The sequence below is a fragment of the Balaenoptera acutorostrata genome, chromosome 9 (genome assembly GCF_949987535.1).
Source record: "Balaenoptera acutorostrata chromosome 9, mBalAcu1.1, whole genome shotgun sequence".
NCBI classification, from domain to species: Eukaryota; Metazoa; Chordata; class Mammalia; order Artiodactyla; family Balaenopteridae; genus Balaenoptera; species Balaenoptera acutorostrata.
The window spans coordinates 34,720,597-34,737,643 of NC_080072.1; the positions used below are offsets into that span (position 1 = coordinate 34,720,597).

At 37.4% G+C, this 17,047-nt stretch overlaps 1 protein-coding gene across 1 annotated transcript in view; it reads right to left on the reverse strand.

The window, feature by feature from the left end:
* Window positions 1-459: 459 nt before the first annotated feature.
* Window positions 460-17,047, reverse strand: part of LOC130708875 (zinc finger protein 343-like) — a 36,606-nt gene continuing 20,018 nt past the window's right edge. The window contains 3 exon segments of the mRNA XM_057553250.1: window positions 460-770; window positions 773-924; window positions 1,003-2,111. Of these exon segments, the coding sequence (XP_057409233.1) occupies window positions 460-770; window positions 773-924; window positions 1,003-2,111 (1,572 nt within the window).

Below are 17,047 nucleotides of genomic sequence, written 5' to 3' on the forward strand. Positions count from 1 at the left end.
GGGGAAGAAAGGAGGCTGGGGGGAAGGCTGTCAGCTGAAGCACAGTCTAAGAAACCTTCCGCCAAGCCAATGGGTGGCCCTGGAGCCAGAGCTAGCCTTAGAGGGGCCAAGTGTTTTAGGGTCGGATAGTCCTTTGTTGTGGGGAGCTGTCCTTTGAAGTGTAAAATGCTTAGCAGCAGCCTCGGCCTCTACCCAGTAGATGCAAGTAGCAGTCTCCCAGTTGTGATTACCGAAAAGTATCTTTAAACATCACCAATGTTACCTAAGGGATAAAGTTGCTTCTAGCCGAGAACCACTGCTTTATACATGTAGGTCTTCTCCTATCTTCTGGTGAAAGTTCATATCTCTGAAGACCACTCGTTGTCCACATAAGATTTCCCCTGAAGTTGTCCTTTCTTGCTTGATGGGGTGTGATTTATTGCTAAAGCCTCGTCTACATTCCCTGGGCATGAAACTTCTCTACAACGAGTGAGTCCTCCTGTGTCTAATGAGGAGTGATTTCAGCCAAAAGCCTTCCCCACACTTACTGCAAATATAAGCCTTCTCCCCCGAGTGTGTCCTCTGATGAGTGCTGAGGGTCGCCTTATCAGTGAAGCCCCGCTCACACTCCCTGCATACATAGGGCTTCTCCCATGAGTGTGCCCTCTGATGGCTTAGGAGGGCTGCCTTCTGGCCAAAGCCTCGCCCACACTCAATGCACTCAAAAGACTTCTCCCTGGAGTGGGTCAGCTTGTGTCTGACTAGATTTGCTTTCTGGCTAAAGCCTGTCCACACTCAGTGCAAACATAAGCCTTCTTCCCAGAGTGTGTCCTCTGATGACTGATGAGTTGTGACTTCTGTCGAAAGCCTTGCCCTCATTCCCCACACACAAAAGGCTTCTCTCCTGAGTGTGTCCTCTGGTGTGCAATGAGAGTAGGCTTAGGCCTAAATTCTCACCCACATTACTAGCACACGTAACGCTTCTCTCCTGAGTGTGTCCTCTGGTGTGTGGTAAGGTTTGACTTATCACTGAAGCCTCGCCCACAGTCCTGACACACAAAAGACTTCTCTCCTGAGTGTGTCCTCTTGTATTTAACGAGATATGACTTCTGACTAAAGCTCCAGCCACATTCATTGCACAAATGAGGATTCTCCCCTGAATGAATCCTCTGGTGGTTGCTGAGAGTGAATTTATCTCGAAAAAGCCTCCCACAGTCCCTGCAGACGTAAGGCTTCTCCCAGGAGTGGGTCCTCTGGTGTGTGATAAGGTTTGACTTATCCCTGAAGCCTCGCCCACACTCCTGGCACACAAGGGGCTTGTCCCCTGAGTGTGTTCGAAGGTGTCTGATGAGGATTGACTTCTGGCTAAAGCTTCGCCCACAAGCCTCACATGCAAAGGGCTTTTCCCCAGAGTGTGACATCTTGTGTGTGACTAGGTTTGACTTCTGGCTGAAGGTTTGCCCACACTCCCTGCAGAGGTAAGGCTTCTCCCCCGTGTGTGATCTCTTGTGTGTGATGAGAGTTGATTTATAGCTAAAGCTTCGGCCACACTCACTGCAGAAACAAGGCTTTCCTCCTAAGAGAGTCCTCTGACGACTAAAGAGAGTCGATTTCTGGTTAAAGCCGAGCCCGCAATTTCCACAAATGACTGCCTCAAATCCTGAGATTTCTACCCACTTTAATGCTTTGTCTGTTTCTAAAGGTTTTGGCTTCCCAGATGAGCTGAACCTTATTTCCATCACTGTCTTGCTTGCCCTTGAGCTTAATAGCTGTTCTTCAGATGGGTTGGAGAAAGTTCTTGAAGTAACTCTCTCCCTTGTCCTCCCAAACAAAGATTTGGAGCCATCTTCTCTGTCTTCACCTTCCACTCTGTCGCCCCAGAAGCTTTCGTTAAGAGAATAGCTGCAGCTGCTGCTTCTGACCTGCTGGGCAGAGATCTGCTCTTTGGGGGGTTCCTGCAAACAAGCCTGGACAGATTGGAAGGTGATGGTCATGCAGCACATGTTGATGTAATTGCTGACCACAGAAGACCAGAACGGAGGAGGAATAAGATGGAATTTCTGGCTTTGGATCTGCTGAACAGGGGCTGGGCTGATGTCCTCTCTCCTCTTTCCAGGGCTCTTCTCTGTACTCTAGCAGAATGACAAATGTTGGTTTGGAAAATGAAATTCCCAAGGAGACTAGGTTGCTGTAGTTTTGCAGCATCTCTTCCCTGTACAGGGTCCTCTGAGCATGACTTAACAGCTGCCACTCTTCCTGGGTGAAGTCCACAGCCACTTCATGGAATGACACGAATGTCTCTTCTCTCCTGGCTTTCAAGAGCCCCAAGGCCATTATTCTGGTCCCCTGAATGTTCTCCTTGGAGAAAAGTGAGGCTAAAGTCTTGGGGACACGCTTGCAAAGTCTATCCCACGGCAAGTGTGACAATGGTAAGGGATGCCGAGTTAGAAGCAGCCTGCTATATCACCTATCTTTCTTTTAGAAGTTATATAATTTTAACTTTTCCATTAAGGGTATGATCTGTCTCAACTTCATTTTTTGTGTTTGGTGTATGATAGAGGTCAGTTCATTTTTCTTCCATATAGATGTCAAGTTGTTCCAACATTTCTTCAAGAAGATTTTCTTTCCCTTTTGAATCGCATTGGCACTTTTGTTGAAACCAATGGGTTATACAAGTATGAATCGATTTCTTGACTCTATTCTGATCTCTGCTCTGTTCTGCTAGCTTTATATGATTGTCTGCATTTGAGCTGGAAGACTTGGCTGAAGTTTCAGATAGGTTTGCTTCATTACTGCTTTTGATCTCACAAAGTCCTTGAATCCAATCATTTGGAGAATGCCCAAGACTAGGTGACTTCTCTTTACGTAGCAGGCTTTTTTACCAGGTTTCTTAGTTAAACACGAGAGTGGGCTGGGTGGAGAGGTATAATTGCTTAGCTGAGTTGGGGTTCTTCCAACCTATAGTCCATTCCACTGGCCTGGCCTGGCCTCAGTCCTGGCATCGGAGTCCGAAGCCAAGCTTAGCAATGACCCCCAGATGGAGGTGGCAGCTGCCCTCCTCCTCTCTGAAGGGTTTGTTTCTCTATGGAATTCAGTTTCTTTTGCTTCTTAAATCCACCACTCTGCTGTACCTTCGTAGAAAAGTATGATTTTTATTTTATTTTGTCTGTTTTACTTGTTACCATTGGAACAAAGCTTTTTTCTGTTCTTTTATAGTCTAACTGGCAGCAGAAGTATTCCTGGTGGAAAAAAAAATAAAGGGAAAGTTTAGAATTTTTCAAAAATAAAAGAACTTGCATTTTGAATCTTTTGTGCTACCAATTCTTTTTTCTTCTCTTTACCGTGATTATCACAAATGGCTAGTTTCTGTCTTCAGCCATTAAAATGTATTCTTAAGTCTTTAGCACCATCTAATATTTAACTTTAGCAATATTATTTTAGAATACAATGTCAAAGTTTTACCTTCCTTTTGTGAGCAGGAGAAAAACGGGCTGAGATAGGTCCATGTGACAATCAAAAGAACAGGAGTCACCGTAGCAACTTTTCCTCCTCATATTTTTATTTGATCATTGACTATGTTATCCAAAAAGGCTTTCTCAATGACCCTTGAGAAAGTCCTTTCCAGCAGAGACTAAGAACACAGAAGGCTAGAAGTTTGTTTGTTGTTTCTCAATTTGAAAGGAACAGGATATTTACCATTTGAATAGAAAAGAGGGTGATGAATACAACATATTATGAATTGTAGAAATAAGATAAATTTTTAAAGTAAGTTAGAGAAGTTGTCTCTGTTGGTTTAAATGATGCAGTGAGACTTAAAATGAAGACTCAAGAAGCTCACAGCAATAAAAATTAATCTGGACCTGACACTGGCTATTGACTCACAAGTAAGCCTCAGTCTTGGATCCTAGCTGATAGCATTTGGACAGACCCGGTCAAACACAGTTTCACTGGATGTACAGATTGTTTCAAACAGTTTTTGTTTTTTCAAAGATAGTATTCACTGTGGTGCTCCTACTGTCTTTCAAGGTATAAAAATCAAGTGAATAGATGATCTGACGAAAAAAAGTCTTTTTATGTCCTTTTCCTGTTTTTCACTTCTTTACTCATGGTTACACCCCCCTTGTGATGTTTTAGCATTCAGACTACACAGTGACAACACTCTTCACACAGAGGGGCATAATTAAGTATTGAAAATAATAAAAAAAATTTTTCTTTATATTTTATGTAGGAGCCAAGCCAGTAAGCATTCCTAGTACTAAATACTAGAGATCATTTTAGAATCTAAACGTTCACCCTAGAATCCTCTATGGTTATTATGAAAAAGTAAAATGTATCTTCTCAGCATTTGAGTTTCATAGAATTAATATAAGTTCAGCAAGATGATTCTCAAAATATCAGTGGTACTCAAGCTGCAAACAAGAGAAAAGGAATAAATGGAGTTCTGTGCTCCGGTAAGCTTGAGAATCATTTGGCTAATTCATCTTACACACGTTTCTTTATTAAAACTCTTCTCAGATGCTTATGTCTAAGTTCACTCTCAAGCTCCAAGGTAGGGGCATGGCATGTAGTGTTTCTGAAATTATTTGATTCAGAAATGCTTTTTCCAGGAATATCTTCAATTGCCTTGAAAACATGCGTCAGAAAAATCTGGTCTAATTTCAATAAACCTTATGATTTTTTCAAAGCCCTGCAAGATCTGGAATTCCTTTTATCCAAAAATAAAATAATTTGTCCAAAAGGAAATGTGTTATTGCATTCATAGCTCCTTGAAGATTTTGATGATAATTGAAGCATTTATTTGATAAGAAGTAATCGGAGGAACTCAGGATTTATGGAGAAAAGTGTATAGTAGAGCATTCATAACAGACTGATCTTTGACCTTGGTTGGTATCATGGGAGGTAAATCATGAAATAGTGACATTTTCTTCCCATGTTCACAAAGTGTAACAAGCTTCATACCCTTGTCAGGATGTTTTGTGATAGTGCTGTGTTTCTGTGTTGTGAGTGAGTTTTAGAGACTTTAATGAATCTAAGCAGTGAATTCCACAAAGGAAAAGACCAGCTATTATAACTTTTGTTTTCCAGACCTATAACTGTGCCTATAAAACAAAGAGGAGCATCAAAATAAGCAGTATTTGAACCACTTCATCCAGCTCCCTTTCAAATCAGTGTGTTTTGTATTCTACAGTTCTGGTACTTAAATATTTATTAAGTACCAAATACAGTCTGTCAATAGGCTAAGTGCTAATAAGGACTCTTCTATTACCACTGTCCATTTATCAAGGAGCTCAAAATATTGGAGCACAATTTATTTCCTAATATGGAGGTAGTTTGAGTTTAGTAACTTCAATTATGAGACCTAAACAACTGTGGAAAAGCTGCTGCTGCAACAGCTCTTAGGTTACTGAGGACTCTCTGCTTGATCAAGAGAAATTAAGATATTTATTCACCTTTAACCACCTAGAGAGCAACATATCAGATGTATCATTACAGAATGGGTAGAGACTAGTGGTTTTCTTTGCAGGTGAACAATCATAAGTGAATGTCAATTTTGGCACAAGACTTGAGGATTAAATATAAAGAGCAGCTTACATATATTTCAGGTACTGGAGGACATATGGATGTTGCACCAGAATTTCAGCTAGGGGACCAGAGTGATCACTGGTGGGGCTGGTGAGAGATGAGGGTATGGGAAGAGGTAGAAGCTAGGTCAAATTGAAATGAATAAAAATGAAAGAAAGTAAAAATACAGAATGAAACTAGTGTTCACATTCTCATAACAATATCTGCAAAGGAATAAAGTTTATTAATATTTGAGAATGAATCATAGGGATCCTGGACAAAGATCCTTGCAACACTAACGCACAGTACCTTCCATGTGAAATCTGCTATCCTAAATTTTCTATAAAAATATACATATATTATATATATACACATATATACATAGAGTAAATACTATTATTTTCTCCATCTGAGGGATGAGGAACTGAAACATGACGAGGTTAAGTTACTTTCCAGTCTTAGAGTAAAAGACAGGGCTAAAGATTCAAACAAAGCAGTCTGGTTCCAGTGTCTGGACCTTCATCAAATGATGTACTATCTCTCTCAACATAAACCCTCTAATACGGGTCCAAACCACTATATAAGAAGAAACTGAGCCCATGCAGAGCAGAGAATAAGCGGACAGAGTAAACCATTTCTTAACAGTTAGCTAAGAAATTTCAGCTTGTTTGATTATGTGTTTGCTTTAATTTTGAATTGACATAGTAATATCTTGTATCTGTAGGAACATACAATCTAGATACAGTGAGTATCTTTTAAGGAGGTTTGCTTACATGTTATTCTGCCAATTGTAGAATAAGGCCAGTAACCAAGGATGGAAGATGGCCTAGAGCTGGCCACAGAGGATTCTATGAAAGCACACTCAGTGCTCTTCATGCCATTATTGTCCTAGGCCCCCTTGATCAAATCAGAGAAATGGCCGTATGTGGTCAGCCTTCTCAACTGCTCTCACATCCTCACTACCTGTCAACCATAAATCTACGGGAAGAATTGGGGCAAGCTTCAAATATTCCTTTTCCATTTCCTCATGATTAAAGAAATAGATGGTCTTTATATTTCCATCTTGTAAATTTACTGATAAATAATAGATAATGACATTTAAGAAAATTTATACTGTATACCTTACTATAGTAGTAGAGTCAGAACCAAAACACTGAACCCATAGATTATCAATCTGTTACCTGCTACCTCATAACTTCATAACATTGCTTCATATAGCTCTTATACAATAAATTCTTTCATTATGCAAAGTGAGTTAGTGTTCCTAATAGGGACCTTAAACTACTGCAAGAAACTGAATTCCAAAATTAAAATAAAATAAATTGGAGTATTACAGCATTGGGCTAGTGTTAAGTACACTGGATTGACTTTCCTTGAAAGTCTTTTGAATTCAGCCAAACTAAGTGGACAAAGTTTGTCATTTGCTTGTTTCCCATCTTAAACCATCTTCACCCTCCCAGATGTATCTTCTTTCTTGAAGATGTCTCTGAATTCCTGCTCCTAGTTTTTAGTACTGATTCCCCACAGGTCCACGTTCTACACCAGGATAGACTATGACATTAACTGGTTCCAGTTGACCTTTTAAATTTTTTTATTTTTTTAACATCTTTATTGGAGTATTATCACTTTACAATGTTGTGTTAGTTTCTGCTGTATAACAAAGTGAATCAGCTATATGTATACATGTATCCCCATATCCCCTCCCTCTTGCATCTACCTCCCACCCTCCCTATCCCACCCCTTTAGGTGGTCACAAAGCACCGAGCTGATCTCCCTGTGCTATGCAGCTGTTTCCCACTAGCTATCTATTTTACATTTGGTAGAATATGGGCTAACACATATATATGGAATGTAAAAAAAAAAAATGGTTCTAATGAACCTAGGGGCAGGACAGGAATAAAGACGCAGACATAGAGAATGGACTTGAGGACACAGGGAGGGGGAAGGGTAAGCTGGGACGAAGTGAGAGAGTAGCATTGACATATATACGCTACCAGTTGACCTTTTAATAGTCGACTTAGAAATGGCAACCAACACAGAGATATAATCACCAAGGAGGATTTGAGGGTAAAATATATTGAGATCTTGTGCTCTGAAATAGTACCTCTTAGACACTCACTTATTCTTCCTCAACCCTTTAGCTCTAGAATTCTCTGATTATGCCTTTTTGAAAATCTATATTATTCCAAAAGACAAAACATGTATATTGCAGAAAATGTAGATACACAAAAAGAAAAAGCAAGGAGACACCCCAAATTCTTCCTACCTGGAGACATCCATTGCAAACCCCTTGGTGCATTGCTTTCCAGATCCTTTGATGTGAGAGTACATCTCTATCCTCTGAGATGTGACAGCTCTTTACATACTTAAACACAGTTATTTTGAGGTTGTCCTTCTTTAATTTTTTTCAAGCAAAATTAAAAACAAAAGCAGAACAAAAACCTTTCTTCCTGGCATTGAATGGCTAGAACCATCCAAATACATCCCAATATCACTTTGCCAGTATAAAGAACAAGAGATGCTTTCTGTCATTCTGAAAAAAAATTTGATAAAGTAAAGTTTTGTACACCCAGCATTCTTTCTTACTGAGCTTTGTCTAAGCCAGGAGCTCAAAAGTGAGGCATACTAAAATTGCTTAGAGTGTTGACACATATTTGAAATTGGGCTCTATGTAATTGTTTGACAAGTAGCTTCTGGATAAAAGCACAACCAAAATGAGGAGATTTCCACTTATGTTTTGCTTACCTTATATAGGGCAGTAAAATGAATTAGTTTTAAAAATCTTTATCAATAGAAGGACTTCTAGAACAAAAACTACACTAAGAATTCCTGACAAATAAATATTGTAAGTTTCTTCATTTGCAAAATATGGTAAACTGATGAATACTTCTTTCTAATGAACACTATTCAATAAAAACAACTTGGGATAAAATCATGTAAGATGGTATGAAAGTCAAATTTGAGAGGCTTATTCAAATCTGTATATCTTCCAAGAATGTACAGTGTTGAATAATTCATTAACTGTTTAACACATTTACACACTCTTAAAAACCATGCAAACTGTATTACTGGACTTTTCATTTTGCAAATGGATTATATATTTTTTTCATCTGTGAGACTCCAATGTTTAAATGCAAATTAATTAACATTGAGCTCTTGCTAATTAAATCAGCAGAGGGGATTTTGCTGACACTATGCTAGGTGCTCAAATTAAGAGACTGTCTCATTGCATTAAACAGAGTACATTTATCATGGATAAGCTCTCAGCCTATTTATCTGATATGACAGTTAATGGGTAAGGAAAATAAATCTTCCCAATGTTGTAGGCAACAGACGCACAGCTGTCTTACTTCTGTCTTATTGAGAAGTTTTGAAGCAAAGAGAGAAGATATAAAGACTGTTGTCCTTAAACTGAACAAGAATATAATAAAACCTAAAGTTAGTTTCATTTCAATAAGTTGACTAGTTTTATTGAACTAAATAAAAAGAAGAAAAAATTTCAAGATATGTGCATATGTAACTTGTACTCAAACATGATTAAATGTTAGGTGATATATGGCAGCTGAAATCATAAAACAGACATAAAATGGAAACAACTAGGCTATCCTGTGCTTCTTTTAAATATCATTTAATATGTCCATTCACACATGCTGTCACCAATTTCTTTTAATATTTTTATTTATTAATTTATTCATATTTATTGAATTTCTATTTTACGCCAGCCACTATGCTAAGTGCTACGAACATAACTATGAGGAACAGCATATGTGTCTTGCCTCAAACCTTTCCTTGTAATGTATTTTATAGAAAATTTCTGAGAATTTAGTAGATGAGTAGAGTAGATATGAACTTATAACTTAGAATCTGTCTCTGTTAGGATATGTCTATTGCCTGACAGAAGAATGGTGCTTAAACAATATCAGTGGCTTGGGCTTCCCTGGTGGCACAGTGGTTAAGAATCCGCCTGCCAGTGCAGGAGACACGGGTTTTATCCCTGGTCCGGGAAGATCCCACATGCCGCGGAGCAACTAAGCCCGTGCGCCACAACTACTGAGCCTGTGCTCTAGGCCCCACGAGCCACAACTACTGAGCCCACGCACCACAACTACTGAAGCCCCCACGCTTAGAGCCCATGCTCCGCAACAAGAGAAGCTACCTCAATGAGAAGTCCGTGCACCGCAATGAAGAGTAGCCTCCGCTCGCCGCAGCTAGAGAAAGCCTGCCCGAAGCAACAAAGACCCAACACAGCCAAAAATAAAAATCAATAAAATAAATACATTTAAAAAAAAACAATATCAGTGGCTTAAATGAATACCACTAATAGCTTTCTAATTTTTTAACATGTGCTTGAGAGATTTCTCAGGGTTTTTTTCTTTATTTTAGAATAAAATAAATTAGTTTTGGAATTGACCACATTCATTATTGACCACATTCTTCATATTTTTTAAAGTAAACATTCGAAGTTGATTTTCTAAACTGCCATATTCCTAACATACAACTGATTTTCTTAAAAAAATAAATTATTTTCTTTTAAATGTATTTATCTGCAGTTAGGATACATTTAGCTAACTTAATTCCACATGACTTTTTTGCTACTTAGTGTACTTTTTCAATACATCATGTAAGTGGCTTGATTTACAAGCAAGGGCCAAGAAAAAACAAATAGCCCTAATGATCCTGTAATGATTTCAGTACCACCATGATTTAGGGTTTGATCAAGCTCAGGAATATGGATTTGTAGGGCAAAGGAATCAAAAGCTAAAACCAGAGCAATTTGAGCATTTATAGTAAGCTTGCTCCTATAGTTTTGCAGAAATATGCTTTTATGCCTGATACAAATTGGGAATGGAAATATTAATAAATTAACATTGCTGTAGTTGCCTTGGACTTCATGCAAGGACCTAAAATAAATTGTATCTTTCACCTACAAGAGAATATTTCTCTCATTCTTGACATGTCTTCTTTGACAGTAAAACTAGTTCAGTCAACTAAGGTCAGTCTGGCAAAGAGAAAATATTTTATAAGACTTCTAGGAGAATAAAATGGAAAAGAAAGAAGTTCTTCATATGTCTCTTATGATCCACTATATTTACGCAGCTTTCCCCAATTGTTCCACTCCCTACTTGTAGATGTATGGATATTTGTGACAGTTATTAGATTCACAAAATAGTGAATTCTATTCCATTCCATTTCATTCCAGTTTTATCATGTGCCTGAGACCAGAGCAACCAAGGGAAGTTCTGTAACGTGGTGATTATCTGCCCTGAGTTTGATATTAGAAAACCTGGCTTCAAATCCTAGTTCTACTCTTTTATAAATATAGATTCCTGGTTGCTACAAAATATATCGTTTCCCTTTATTTTTAAAAAATTTTTTCTAGAATCCTGATTTTTTCTGTAGTAGCAAAATGCTCAGATAAAAAGTTGTATTTCCCAGCCTTCTTCGCAATTACATCTATGTGATACATTTCTGGCTGCTGATACTTAAGTAGAAGTTTTTAGAAAAAGTTGGAGAAAGGATCTTAAAATGGGGGCATGGACTCAGTTGGCAAGAAACTGCCAAATTCTGCCCTTTCCTTTTTCTGTCTGAAAGGAAGACTACATTCTAGAGTTTAAGCAATACTTTTCTGACTATGAAACAATGGGCACAGTAGTCATGGATGCGTTTATAGAAAAATCAAAGCCCTGAATCCTGATTTCAGCAGGGAGCCACGGTACTAGTCCCAAAATGCCTACTTCCAGACTTCTTTTTCTATGATAACAAATGACATCCTTATTTTAAGCTACTTCATTTATTCCTTTTAGCTGAATGCAGTGGTGAATTAATACATTAGCTTGATATTAAATCCAATCTGAATTTCAGTTTAAAATTAGAAGAGTTTCATTCATGAAATAAGTAAACCAATAATTATTTTAATAAGTGAGAGAATCAAGTAAGAACAGAGATGTAGAGGGCTTATCACAATGCCTGTCACAAAATTTGCAGTCTGTGAATCACAATAATTATTGGTATGTGCTGTCTGAAAGGCAGTGATTTTGTTTCTTTTTTTTTTGTAATTTTTCCACTTGATATGTTACACCTGAGAAACGAATCAGGCAACTAAATATTTAATGACTCGATTTTAAGATAAGTATAATTATGTGTCTTCACATGTCTTTTTATTCTTAAATCTAACAATACAAATAACCATGAATATATAAGAATTATAAAGTTATTTTGCTGGATGCATTGGCAGGCATATATGATGCATTGCTTTTAAAGTTTGTTTTTGCAAAACTTGCTCTGTAATTTGGCCTTTGAGAAATCTCTAGTGAGCCTTCCTGTTTATCTCAAAATAATGAAAAAAAAAGTTTATTAAAACTGGATAAGCTGAAGCTATCATGAAAGTGAAGAAAGAAAGAAAGAAAGAAAGGAAGGAAGGAAGGAAGGAAGGAAGGAAAGAACGAAGGAAAGAAAGGAAGGAAGGAAGGAAGGAAGGAAGGAAGGAAGGAAGAGAATGGACGGTATGGAGGGAGGGAGGAAGGAGGGAAGGAAAAAGATTATGAGTTTACCATGACTTTTAAATGAATATTTGGCTTCTTACAAGGCTCTAGAAAGGCACAAGTAGTGTCCGTTAAGATAAACAAAGCATTAAAAAGAATTACTGTAGTAAATGTATTAATGATTTGAAGAGACTCCTCAGAAAACAAATCAAACTGAAAACAATGAGTCTGAAGTATGACTCTCACATGCTCTGTGAAGAGCTTCATCCTTGTACTTTCAGTGGTCTTTTCTCAACTTGAATCATTATTTTCTAGTGAGCTATTATATAATTAGTTTATGTTTAAACAGCTATATTTTTCACTTACATTTCAAAGAAACCGCGGAAGTTCAAAACAGAATGTTTATTACAATTCTTGTATTTAACATTTCAAACCAAACCATACCTCTGTGCAAATAACTAATCAACTACTTAATTAACTGCATTTGCCACCATTTTTTCTCCTTTTTCAGCTATGCCAATTCTTTCTCTAGATTTCACTCAAAAAGTTCATTATCTGTTATCCACCAGAAAAACAAAAGTATTTTCCTGGTTTATTTGGTTGAGCTGTTGTCATGTTTGATTTTTGCACTTGTAATTTTCACATTGTCAGTCACTTCCAAACAGCAGTTGGTGACATTGATTAGACACAGACTTATTCAAATGTGAATTCTCCCCACCAAATTCTCAAATTTTCCCAATTTGATTCTTATTCTTCTTATCTAGACACCCAGTGCACAAAATCTAAAATGTGTCACCATAATCTTTATAATGTAAAATAAAGGTATTGGTTTACAGAAAAAAAGAAAGCTAGTACTGAGTCAAATGCGAGTTGATACATTTGTAAAATATGGAAAAATTATCAAAAGATATTAAGATAACTGTAGTATCTGCTTACCTAAAAATAGTGATGTGGGAACTGAACCTTTCTTCAACTATCTTGAAGGCATGAACTGTGCCTCATTCCTTCAGTATCCCCAGCACCTACATGGTGACTCACAGTCAGTGGAAGCTTGACTTTAACTCCATCCCTTAGTTTGAAGGCATCCGTTTCTCACACTGAACATCAACCCTTCTCTACCAGATTTTTCTTTATTCTGCTTGAAGGAGAAATTTTGAACTTTCCTCATGTATTTTTTAGGAGGAGAAAAGCCCACTGATATCAGGATTTCATCTTTAGAATCTCAGAACTGCGTGAAACCAAGAGGCTTTAATCACTTGCTGGTAACTCAGCATGAAATGAATGCTCATTCACTTTAGACCTTCCTTACACCTATGGTGTCTGTCCTGAAATGGGTTCTCTTTCTGAAGCAGACAAAGAAAAAGACAAAGATTATGGTCAAGTTTAGTGCCTTCAGATCCCCTGTTAGTATATAAAAATGTTATGCTAGTTTCTTATTCACTTGTAGAGAGAGAGTTCCTATCTGACATCTAGTTTTACATGGACCATTCCATCTTCCCATTGTGACAATCAATTCTTACCCTATTTTCTCTAGTTATAGCAGTCTTTCAGAATTTTATACTCTAGCACTAACAGCTTATAAATACAACTAGAACAAATAATTTTTCTGCTTCTTATCTGGAAATGGTTTTCTCACAGAGATTATGATTATTGTGAAATGTCATAAAGCTTTACAATTTTATATATTTTGGTTTCAGACTTTTTGTGTGTTTATGTGTTTGTTTTTCTACTGTTTTTATTCCTAGACAGTTATTGCAAATACACACACACACACACTTTTGTCTGTAAGCATAATATCATGACTATGTTCCCACCAAAATTCATTCTCCATATATGGGACTACTTTTCTCATGTTTCAATCCTGTCTTGACTTTTTTCCCTACCTTTCAGAAAAATACGAACTGTGTCCAATTTAGTATTATCATAAACTGATTATCATACTTTCAAAATCTTGTTGAAGTCTTTGAAATGAAGCCTGGCTTCTTCATAGATATACCAACTCAGGGCATTCTTGTATAAAATTTTTAAAGGCAAGTAATACAGTGCAGCAAGAGAAATAGAGTGCAGGTTTTTTTCTATCTGAAGGCCAAGACATATCTCAGGTGCAAGCTCCCCAAGAGCCCCTGTGTCTTTGCCTTGTACCACCAAGGTCTATGCAAGGAATCTTAGTTTTGGGAGAAGCTCAAGCCAAGTGTTTTGAACTTATGAGATCTGTTGCAAACCCTAACCCTAACCCTAACCTCTTTATTTGCACATTTTTAGTCCATTTCTTTATAGGACTCCTTTTCTTTCTATGTTAGGACATGAGTCAAAAGATGAAACAGACAGGAACCCTGCACTCAGGCAATTTACAGGCTCATTCTTTATTTAATCACATTCCATATATGTACTTTTATTTGGCACAAAATATGGAAGAAATATTTTTCCTTTATTATATTGCTATTAATCTTTTTTCTCACATTTTAGACTCACCACTTGCTTCTATTTGAGTGAATTCCAAAGAGATGTTGTCTCACTGACTAGTCACCAGTGTGTAATCAAGACAGCATTTCAGCAGCCCCAAGAACTCTAGCCATGCTATCCCTATGCCACTGGCTTGGATAGTCCATATTAAATGCTAATAACTCTCAATACACTAAGATACTAATTACTCTAGTACTCATTTAGTCACCCATTCACTGAACTAAGAAAAACTGCTCTGCACATACACACGCCTTGGCAACTACAGTGCTAGGTAATATAGAAACAAAAGCGAAATAGGGTTCCTGCTCTCATGCATTTATAGGCTGATAGAGAATACAGACAGGAAAGAAGAAAATCAGAAAAGAGTGTGATAAATGCTATCATGGAATTCCTGATAGACTGAAGCACACAGGAGGTATCTAAGATGGGATGTCAGGCAAACGGGAGCTACAACATACAACATAGAGAATAAAAAGCAATTAACTGGGGAAAGATAGGCTGGTGGGATAGATAGGGATATAAAGCATTGCAGGCAGAAGGATCAGAAAGAAAGTGAAATTAATAGTATATGTCCTGAGAGAGAGATTGAGAAAATGAGAGGATAAATAAGACAGAGAGAGAGGGAGAGAGGGAGGAGTGGTTATGTTTGTGTAGAGTAAGCACAGGAGGAATGCTCTAAGAGAAGAGGGTGGGTAGTGAGCTAAAATAAAACCTCAACGGGCCTGGGAAACAAGGTTAATGAGAGAGATGAACGTTACTTAAATCAGGAGAGGGGTTTGGTATGGGCCGCTAATTTTCCAGGCTTCCCAAAGTCTTTCTAGCCACAGAATGGTTGATGTAACCTAAACACAGTTCTCCATTAAAGCCTTTTTTCAGACTCAACTCTTCCTAGAGTGCATTCCTTCATCTCTCTCTAAATTTCACACTCTCTTTCATGTGTCCATCCTCTGCTGCCTCCCTCGTGAAGTCTTCCATTAAATTAACTGAGTAAATGCATTGCCTCCTTTCTCTGAATCTGTATAACTTTGCTTAGTTTTTCCCCCTTCTGATATAATATCTTGAACTGTATATATTTGTAAACTATCTTCCCCTCTCGCTAGACTCACTTCTTGAGGGCAGGTCTTAGCCATTTTAGAATCCCCTGTAATATGGTCATTCATAATTTATTAAATTAAACAACGCTGCTTAATTAGGCACAGGGGAAAATATTTTTTAAAAAGACAAACGTTATGGTTTTTCGTTAGGACTTACATATAACAGAACATTATTTCATCAAACTTTTAACCCTTTTTGGGGGGAGGTTGGACATTTATATAAGATTTTTTTTTACAATCAGCTGATTCGTATTGTTAGTTTTGCTGGTGCTGCTGAAACTGTAATTTAGAATGTATTTTGTCAGTTGAAAGAGCACCATTCACCACTGAGTAAACGACTGAAACAGGAGCTTGTAGATGGATTGAACGGAAGAACAAACTCAAAGAAAAGTAATCATATCTACTTTTAAACAGCATTTCTTTCTCAGGAAGATGAGGTTAGCCATATATACGAATGCATTTCTTTAATCTGAATGCTTTGGCTCAAAATAATTGAAAATAAGCATTCAGCATATTTTGGGAACATGAAAAATATCGTTTTATTTTCCACTTAGATAGGGTAATTCTTTTAGATAATGATTATTCCTTGCTGATTAGCAGAGGTTCAAGTTCCCTTACCAACAGCAAAAAAAAAAAATGTATATTTCCACTCTCTGCATGCACTAAAATTCATAATTATTGATCTGGTCTACACACACACACACACACACTCCCCAATGTAAATACTGTATTTGTATCATCAAAGTTGAGAATTTATTGGTATAAAGGCAAGTATAGTTCATGTGTAAGAGTACTATAGCAATAATAATTGAGGACTAAAAGTGCCAAGCCCTTTATGTTATATCTCATTTTTTTTAAATAACAATACAGAAGTACATTTTCTTCTTCAGTTTTGCAGACGAATATAATCTGAGGCTAAGACTGCTGAGACAGATTGCTTAAGAACACACGGTGAGAAACAGGCAAAGCTAGAATGTGAATTCATATCATTATGACTTCAGAATCTAAGTTCTTTACCAATATCTGCCGCAACCTTAGGCTCAACAGCATCATGGGGTGAATAGAGGTGCTGCTCTATCCAAGCCTGTATTCTCCTTTAAAGCCTCCAGCTACCCTGCCTGTATTCTCCTTTAAAGCCTCCAGCTCCCCTTCAATTTTCCTTTTCACCCTTTACTGTATCACAAAAACAGAGTTTTTTGAAAAGTCAAGGAATTACATTTTTAAAAATCAAGATCCAATCAGATTGACATTCATTCTGTGATTATGTCCTTATTTAGTGCCTTTCTACTACTGAAGGTGGAATAAGCATAAAACCTGAAGAATCAGGGCCTGTGACTTTATGCAGAAATAAATTAAGTTTTTGCTCTTTTTTGATGAACAAATTTCAAGATTACATATTCCATGAGTTTGAAAGGATCTCAAAGAATCTAAAGTAGCTGACAATCTCTCAGTTCTTCTGAACATATA